Consider the following 9,313-nt stretch of genomic DNA (forward strand, 5'->3'; position numbering starts at 1 on the left):
CGAGACCGGATCCTGTGAGATTTCTGTTTCAAATTAAAACGTAAACCTATCATTTGATATGCAAGTTTCTGCAACCTCTACGTATCAAATATATCTCTAGTGAAGTAGATCGCAATATTCTACAATCTAATTGTCTTCGACTAACATTGTTTACCAGGCTCATTGTATTATTTAAAAAAAGGTGATATTACAATTTTTTTTTACTCATATTTTAAAGTTTTAACATTTGCTGGATTGAAGCAGCATATTATTACCAAACAAGGTGTACTTATTTTTGGTAATAATCAAATGCTCTAATTATGTGTATCAACTATGCGGCAGTTTAGGTAATTAAAAATAATAAACTATACTTTTGTTGACATTTCTTAATGTTTTTAATGTTTTACACTCAAATGTAGAGTGGAAGTCAGCATGTCTATAGCTTTGTGTAGCCTTCCCTGTCATATTTGTATACCAAGTAATAATAACCTATTAGAATACAATAAAATAGATTAAAATAGTTAATGGGTCTCTTTTAATAATCTTACATCATTACATCAATCTCATCATTTATGCTCAGTTTTCTTCATCTAATCCTTACATGTCTATATAAACCATAAATAGGGATTTTATTTTGTAAAGAGAAATCGGAAGTAGTATCTCTGCTGTGTTGCTAACTTGACGTCACTACGGTCGCGGAGAAGGTGTGTTTGTTTTGTTGTGAGGAGCCGCCCGGGCAGGAAACGTCAGAGATTTAATCCATGACAGTTCAATAGAAATATACATTAATGGGGTCATATCTCCACATCTGCTAGAGTTTATAATAAAACGGCATTATGAAAATATGACTGTGTCCCTTGGCAAAATGCTAACAGTTATACAATCAAAATGTACTACAATAAAAATAAAATAATATGAAGACATTTTGGCCAAGATCAAGTCAAAAAGAGGCGTGCAAATAAATAATAAATTGCGTTGTGTGTCACTGTCAGTGCAATATAAAGAATATCGAGCAAACCCTCACTGTTATGTCAGACTTGAAGGCCGGTTATTTCAGTGCGCATGCTCACGTATACCTGTCCGTCCCGCTGGCCCGGGCGGGGGAGATGAAAGGTTAGAAAACAACGATGGGCGAAGAAGTTTGCACAGAGAAGAGCTCCAAGTCATGGCTCTGTGTAATTTGGCAAATCTGCAACTTTTTCATGTCACTTTTCTTCGCTCTTGCAACATATGTACAGGTGATTTACACACAGTAATAGGCCTATATATTTGTTAATTCATTATTTCTCTGCATTCTCTTGAAATGTACATGATTAACTATGACAAATATTGTTTCTTGACTGCAGATAAATGACCCAGACGCAGGGTTATGGATGGTAAGACTGCTACCATTGACTTTACATATTATTTTATCATATAAATGTTTGTTATTGACACCTATAGAATGCATGTTGACAGCACGTTTCTGTTCCAGGTCGGTTATGGTGTCCCTGCAGTCCTGTGTGCTTTGATTGGCTGGAATCCTCAGGTGACAGGTAAATGTAAATGTGTCTGACGTATTAAGAATTTAAAAAAAACTCACTAAAAATGTCCAGTCACTTTCTGAGAGTTTCCTTTCACATGACTGTTTCAATCTTCCTGTTTTCCTTATTTTCTTCGCAGGCTGTTGAACTCTTTTAGTTTATAATTCCAGTGCTGATAGCGCCATCAAGTGGCTTGATAATGCATGTACAGCTGTTAACAATGAGATAACTATTGTGCATTTGTAAGTTTTTACCTTTGTTTTAATAAATTTCTTCGCATGTATTTTATTTATTTGTCTCCTTTGCAGAGACGTTGCCCTGGCGACGTGTGGCTGACCTCCACGTGATGGTTTCCAGCGCCATTGTTGCCATGTTGGGACTGAAACTTTATAAAGAACAAATCACAGACATCTTCCAACAGGAGGAGGGCAGGTAGAGTCTGACTTATACATTACTGTCGGACTGTTTACTTAAATGTGTGTGGAGTCTGCAGCCGTCTAGTGAACTAACAGACATGTCAGTATATATTTACACCATATGAGGCTTATGGGCTTGTGGTGTAAATGGTTATGGTGTAAATAAACTGAAATTGTTCCTATGATTTCCATAAGTCCTTGAAATCCTTGGAGGTTTGTGAATTTCAAATAGGCTGTGTAGGTTTTTGCTTATACTGTACACGTAAATACACATGGACCCTTCAAAGTGCTTGAATTTATATATTGTGTGCTAAAATGATGAATTTGTGGTATGCAGACACACCAGATCAATATTTTAAATACGAAACTGTTCTTAATTTTTTTATCTGGTAAAATAAAGGCAAAATAAAATTAAAAAAAACATAATTAATTAGCTTAATCCCTTACAATAATGTCAAATAATGAGTAGAGAGGATTCAGGTATAAATAAAAATGTTGAGTTTAATATATTTTTTCTCCCATTAGAGAATTTTCTGGACTCCTGTTGACGCTTGCTTGGCTGCTCCTGTGTCGTCATTCTGGAAGGTAAAATCATTACATTTTTCAAATCTAGATTAATGCTCTAATTTGCATAAATAAAGTGTTTTTTTTTCACTAAACTTTATTGTCCTTGTCTCTGTCAGGGCTTCAGTCGGGATGCTCAGAGTATCAACAGCGGCCGCCATCACAGTGTTCCCCTTCGTTGCCTGGATTTACTACTACATCAACAAGGAGCTGAGAGCTAACTGGCCGTCACACTGTACAACGGCTATTTAGATGCCAACTACATGCCTTAAATAATCATTTTTGTATTGTTCTCTGACTGAAAATCCTGGACCAAAAACGCTGCTTTACTAAACCTTATTGTACAATCATTAAAGGCAGACATGAAAAGAAAGTGTGTTAAATAATGTTGATTTAATGTGGTAATGGATTAAGATGTCTATTTTCTATTAAAGAATCAGAATGAAGGTTATTGCAATGTATTTTTTTCACAAACCAGGAATTTGTGTTGGTATGTTGGTGCATATGAATAAACATGGAGAAAATATGTTAAAGTAAGTTCAGCAATGTCAATAAAATAGATACAAAATTCACAATATAAAAACTATATAACAAATGTGTGCAACTATCTTTTCTTTGAACTGAGGGTTAAATAGCCTAAATAAAATAAAAATAATAACCCAAAATGTCAAACATTGAACAAGATTATCAAATATGTAATGGTTGCAATTTAATTTCTTCACTTTATTCCAATTTATTTGCAGATCAACATGTTATTTCATGTAAGAGATTACAAACAAATGTATAATTTAATTGATGAAACCTGTTCAATAGAAGGTATGATTCCATGTATGCACAAGGTTGTCGCTTGAACTGTTCAAATAGATTTTGTCATTGTTTTGTTTTTTAAATAAAGTTATCTTTAAAAAAGAGAAAAAACCCGTGTGTAATATGTCACTTCCTGTGTTCAATAACCGCTGCCTGTTTTATCGCTGATCTGAGAACAGCCTTTCAGTTTAGAGCCACCAACGTCTACTTGACTACTCAAATATCAAACTGACTCCAGATCAGCGCTTCGTTTATCACGTTTTATAAACTCGCTGTAGCCGCTTCCTTGTTTTCTAACAGCGGTTCTGTCAAGGTCCAAACATGGCTCTGAGCGTTTTATATCGGCGGTTATGTTACAGTAACGTTAAGGTCTTATTAAGATGTCCACAGACTCAAACTGTCAGACTCGTGCACAATGTTTTACGGACAGAAAATGGACTGAGAAACAGGCTGGTAGGTCAAAGCTCCCTCACACCAAACTACATTCAGAAATGAGCAAATTTAGCGTTAAAGTGTTGCAGTTAAATGTGTAGCCACGATGCGTAATTAAACTCATTCTATATATTCTTCTTGTACACATATTTGCACATAATTGTGTCTCTTTTATTGCAAGTTTTTCTGTTTTATATGTTATTGTTTGTGCCAAATATACCAAAGGAAGTTCCTGGTATGTAACAAGCACATTATGTCACATGTTATTGTACATTATTTATTTATTTTCTGACGTAACTTATTGAACAACCAGCCCGATAGGTGTCTCGATTGAATAATCACTTAATAATTTATGCAACATCTCCAGTTACGCCACCTGTCCTCAACAGGCAAACCTTTTTTTTTAAATTGGAAAATATTTGAATGGAGTTTGGTTTAATGCCTAGAACGAGTGATCATGCTTCCTCCTGCATAAGATCAGACCTAAGTTGGTAGGCCTATTAACATATGTCTTTATAAACAAATTATTTTTTTATTTTTTTCCTTTTATATTAATTAAAATGTGTAGTTTTTTTCCTACTTTTATCTAAAAAAACATAGTTTGATTTTCACTCTGTAACAAAGTAGTAAAAAAAACTCTTGGGGCCCATTGTGATGAAAGGCTTTACCTCTCACCCTTATTACCTGTGTTTACTTTACTGCGATTCATTTAATTTATCTGCTGCTACTTGCATTACTGTGTGTGTGTGTGTGTGTGTGTGTGTGCCTGTGCGTGTGTGTGTGTGTGTGTGTACTTGTGTGCAAAAGGAGAGGCCAAAGACAAGTATAAACCAAAGTGGACAATATAAAATCAATCTAATCTAATCCTATTCATAAACAGGTGAGTGTGAGTCAGTGGCAGGTCTGCAGAGCGGCTCAGTGGCTCCATCAACATGACCTACACTCCACCAGAACATTCTCAGCGTTACCTCCACCGCCGCAATCAGAACAGAAGAAGAAGAAATCTGGGGTGAGTCTGGAACCACAAATGTATTAAATGTGTTTGTTTGGAAACGTTTGCTGCAACTTCCTAACTTTAAACTTGAGGAAAGTTTGCATGGAATATAGAGATACATACTGAGCCCAAACCACGTACTGAGATATGTACTCAGTACGTGGTTTGGGCCCCTTTTGAAAGAATTCTGGCCTCAATTCCAATTCATTTTCCATGATATTCTAATAATATGAGTATCACCTGTATAGTCATGTTGTTATTAACCTGATTGATGGTCATTTTGGGCATATGAACTAAACTGATAAAGGTCTCCTTAGGGCCATACTGCAAATTGGTGATTGTCCATATACATTATATGAACACTCCCATTTTACAGATAAGGCAATGTATGAAATCATAAGCATTTATTTATATACTGTATATTTAAAGCTTTGTCTTCCTTGAAAAAGTTGACATGTTATCTTGATAGTGCTGGAAAAGTGCTTGAATTTTACTCTTAAAAAGCTGTACGAACCCTGACACTAGTATTAATTATTCAGTCAACATGTTTGACTACTACAGAAAAGTACAAAAGTATTTAGCAGGGAAATGTGTCAAAGCATACGATATCACAATACATGTAAAGTATCCACTTGAAGCTCAAATGGGGGCGGGACCTGATAAGCCTTTGGCTTCTTCCGTCTCCCTTCGGACAACACAAAGTATGATGTATGAATATTTGCAAGAGAAAATTGTGTATTGTGTGGAATTGTCCGAAAGAATAATAAATAAATAAATAAATAAATAAAAATGTGTCACAATAATTTGCTGTTAAGGTAATAATTCACTTTATTTTCAAAGGAGAATCTCTTAACTCTTATACTTCAGGAAGTTAATACAGTATAAATAAATCTAGTGTAAAAATTCCTCTATGATTTTGTTTTCCCCCCTAAAGCCTGTGACATGGAAATCTTTGGCGATAACGTTTGCTATCGGAGGCTCTCTGCTCGGAGCCATGAAATACTTCAAGAAAGAAAAGGAAGAACGTGAGTATTTTATCTTTACATACTAAGTGCCAAGCGATTTTTTTTTTGTCAAAATCAGTGAATATCTCGTCATGATCTGCTAAGAAATGCAGTTTTGATACACAGCCTAGGCTCTGTAAGGCAAGGCAAGTTTATTTATATAGCACAATTCAGACACAAGGCCATTCAAAGTGCTTTACAGGGGCAAGATTAAAATACACATTAGAAAAGCGAATGAATAAAACATTTAAAAGCAAATGAATAACAAGTATGTTGCTATAGCTACGGTGGGCTCCCTTTGTTTACATACCAGGCTGTGTTTTAACACTGGATTTTTTTTCAGAGCACACACTGTACGGACAGGTAGCTGATCGTGAGGAGATATTCACTGATTTTGACAACAATTGATTTAGACAACAAGCGTTCTCCAGAATCACTGTAAATAGGGCTGAGCTCATTTTTATGTTCAATCAAAATATCTTCATTATCTGTTGAACTTTTCAGTGATGGAAAAAGAGCGGACCAAATCTATTGGTCGGCCGTTGCTGGGCGGACCGTTCTCTCTGATCGATCACAACAACAAACCGTCAAAGAGTGAAGACTTCCTGGGCCAGTGGGTTCTCATCTACTTCGGCTTCACTCACTGTCCAGACATCTGCCCCGACGAGATAGAGAAGATGATAGAAGTGGTGGACGAAATAGGTAAAAATGCAACGTTGATTCATTATTATTATGTAGCAGCACGTTCAATTTCTTAATCGTCCCTTGATAAAATGTATGAAGCTGCAATTACATTTGATGTTGTTTAACTTCTTGTTCTGTCTCTCCAGTCAGCTACGTTTACTATATTTGATAAACTGCAGCCAAATGCAATATATGTAGTTGTGTGTTAGGGTGTGGGTGTCCTTGTTTTCTCAAAAGTTTTTTTTTCTTTTTATTCCAAAGATAAAATCAAGTCTCTTCCAAACCTGACGCCCATCCTCATCACCATCGATCCAGACAGAGACACACCAGAGGCCATGGCTGCTTATGTCAAAGGTACAACAACCACAATAATATGCACCTTTTTTATTTGATTGTTTTACAGAAACTGTGGTGTCCATAAGTCTGTGACCACATTGACAATCTCTAATAATATACAGTCATATGAAAAAGTTTGGGAACCCCTCTCAGCCGGCAACATTGCACTGATTTGTTGAACCATGTACAGATACACAATCTGCAGCCAGATGTTCTTGCAGGTCTTTGGAGGTGATCTTTGGGTTGTGTGCAACCATTCTCACAATCCGCCGCATATGCCGCTCTTGTACTTTTCTTGGTCTGCTAGACCTGGGTTTAACTGCAACTGTGCCTGTGTCCTTCCATTCCCTGACAACGTTCCTTACAGTAGAAATTGACAATTGAAACCTTTGGGAAAGCTTCTTGTAGCCTTCCCCTAAACCATGATAATTAATAATCTTTGTTTTTAAGATATTTTGGGAGCAGTTTTGATGGTCCCATTCTGTCTCACTTCAGCAGAGAGTCAAAGAGAAGTGCAACTTGCATTTAGGCACCTAAAATACATTTTCTCATGATTAAACAGACATTTCTATGAGGTTCAAGGCTTAACAACATAATCCAACCAACTTTGTGTTTAAAGTCATCAGTTTTACATGCTGTTACAGGCATTAAAATCAACAAAACCACAAGGGTACCCATATTTTTGCACAGCCAGTTTTTCACATTTTATTTTATTTCACACAACCAAATACTGCTTTTCAAAAAATCTTTGTTTGGAAAACATCCCAGTAGTTAGCTGTTCCTGGTAAATTAAAGACATACCACTTTTATCTTTTTTTTGTGAAAGCAGAGTCAATTATAATGCCGGCTGAGAGGGGTTCCCAAACTTTTTCATATGACTGTATTATTTTCTAAAGTCTAGAATGGCAACAAAAAAAACCCAGAAAAATCTACATTTAATGATTTCATTATTTGCATTGCTATGTTAAAATACCAGAAAATCAGTAATATACAGTATTCTCAGAAGGTAAAATACAATTATTGTAAATATGTATCTAATGCATTTTCTTTATTGAACCACAGATTTAACCAAGGAATTTATTTGTTTTCTATACTTCATAAGTTATCTGCTATAAATAATAGATAACTTTATTTCTATTGCGTTTATAGGCTTAATAATTCCATCATGTATATTCCAGAGTTCTCCCCTAAGCTGATTGGCCTGACGGGCACAGTGGATCAGGTGGAGCAGGTGTCCAGAGCGTACAGAGTCTATTACAGCACGGGACCCAAAGACGAGGACAATGACTACATCGTGAGTTACTACCTCCTGCTATGATGTCACTGCTATGATGTCACTCATACTACATCACTGTTTATTTTCGTTATTGAAAACTATGAAGAACAACCTTTTTTCCATGACTGAGACTAGAGGTTGATGAGCTAAAAACAGATCTTTGACAGTTAAAACAATGATGAAATTAATGTTTTGTTCTGTGTTTTTTTTTTTAGTTTTGTTAAATGTTATTTTCTCGGAGGACATGATATTTTAAGTGATGCAAATCTTAAAAAAAACAAAACAAAAGAGGCTTAGTATTTCTCAATTTGCTACAATGAATATGATATGAGTTTGAGTTGGGCAATCTCAGTAATTCTGTTATGTAAACAAAGGGGGCCAACCACAGCTAGCGACATGCCCGTTTACAGAGCCTAGGCTTTGTATTAACACTGGATTTATTCCCAGCACACACACAGTATGGACAGGTAGCGGATCTTGAGGAAATATTCACATTTATTTTTTTTTTAACATCAGGCTTTCTCCAGAATCACTGACTCCACCTTTAAGACTAAATCTAAAAATTCTGCCAAAATAAACTCTGTCCCTAAATAATGTCATAATGCGTTTTTTAAAAATGTTTTCTTCATTAAGACCAACCTCCTCTTGTCTCCTTCCAGGTGGACCACACCATCATCATGTACCTGGTTGGTCCAGACGGAGAGTTCCTGGAGTATTACGGACAGAACAAGAGAAACGTGGAGATCTCCAACTCCATAGCAGCTCTGATGAGGAAACACAAGAAGGCAAAGTGAACAGCAACTTAACTTAAAAAGCCTTAAAAATGGACCTGTTTGAGTTACTTCAATCTCTACTGCCATCTTGTGTTGGCTTCACGTATTTATTTAAAACGTGTCTGCGGTTACATTCCTTTGAGTGAGTGCTGTGCAGACGAAAAACTTAAAGGTCTGATGCTGTTGCTCTGTTTTTACTACATTACCCATAATGCACTTCACCAAAGCCGAGCGTACATGTCGGATCCATTTAGCTCAATATCTCTGATTTACTGATGCAAATAATAAGAACTCACCTGAAGATAAATTATGTGAATGATGTGAATATTTGATTTTGTGATAAAAAATCTAAAAAATAATGCTTTGTGTTGGATTTTTTTATTTTTTTTTATTTTCTTTGTATGTAGAAATGTGTAAATTTGTTACCAGTACCTCCAAATGCATTAGTGAGAAAGTGGAAGTTTTTGTAAGATTTGAAATTGTCTGAATCTTATGGAAGAGTAAGATGAGAGGAGGAAGTTTCTT

The 9,313-nt window shown here is 35.8% G+C and overlaps 2 protein-coding genes across 3 annotated transcripts; both read left to right on the forward strand.

The window, feature by feature from the left end:
* The first annotated feature begins 1,086 nt into the window (after nt 1-1,086).
* Nucleotides 1,087-2,836, forward strand: tmem220 (transmembrane protein 220). 2 transcript variants are annotated; one of them, XM_080044687.1, is made up of 6 exons: nt 1,087-1,217; nt 1,326-1,355; nt 1,454-1,514; nt 1,811-1,934; nt 2,444-2,503; nt 2,602-2,836. In XM_080044687.1, exons 1-6 carry the CDS (start codon nt 1,107-1,109, stop codon nt 2,732-2,734), a joined length of 519 nt encoding a protein of 172 aa, XP_079900813.1. In that variant the 5' UTR covers nt 1,087-1,106; the 3' UTR covers nt 2,735-2,836. The 2 variants fall into 2 exon arrangements, with proteins under 2 accessions (XP_079900813.1, XP_079900814.1); XM_080044688.1 differs by having other exon boundaries at nt 1,104-1,211.
* A 726-nt stretch (nt 2,837-3,562) lies between these two features.
* sco1 (synthesis of cytochrome C oxidase 1) lies at nt 3,563-9,078 on the forward strand. Its single transcript, XM_080044368.1, has 7 exons — nt 3,563-3,742; nt 4,602-4,730; nt 5,650-5,740; nt 6,224-6,421; nt 6,665-6,757; nt 7,918-8,033; nt 8,675-9,078. The coding sequence occupies exons 1-7, from the start codon at nt 3,611-3,613 to the stop codon at nt 8,807-8,809; spliced, it is 894 nt and encodes a 297-aa protein (XP_079900494.1). The 5' UTR covers nt 3,563-3,610; the 3' UTR covers nt 8,810-9,078.
* The last annotated feature ends 235 nt before the right edge of the window (nt 9,079-9,313 follow it).

Source organism: Ammodytes marinus (assembly GCF_949987685.1).
Source record: "Ammodytes marinus genome assembly, chromosome: 16".
Lineage (NCBI taxonomy): Eukaryota > Metazoa > Chordata > Actinopteri > Uranoscopiformes > Ammodytidae > Ammodytes > Ammodytes marinus.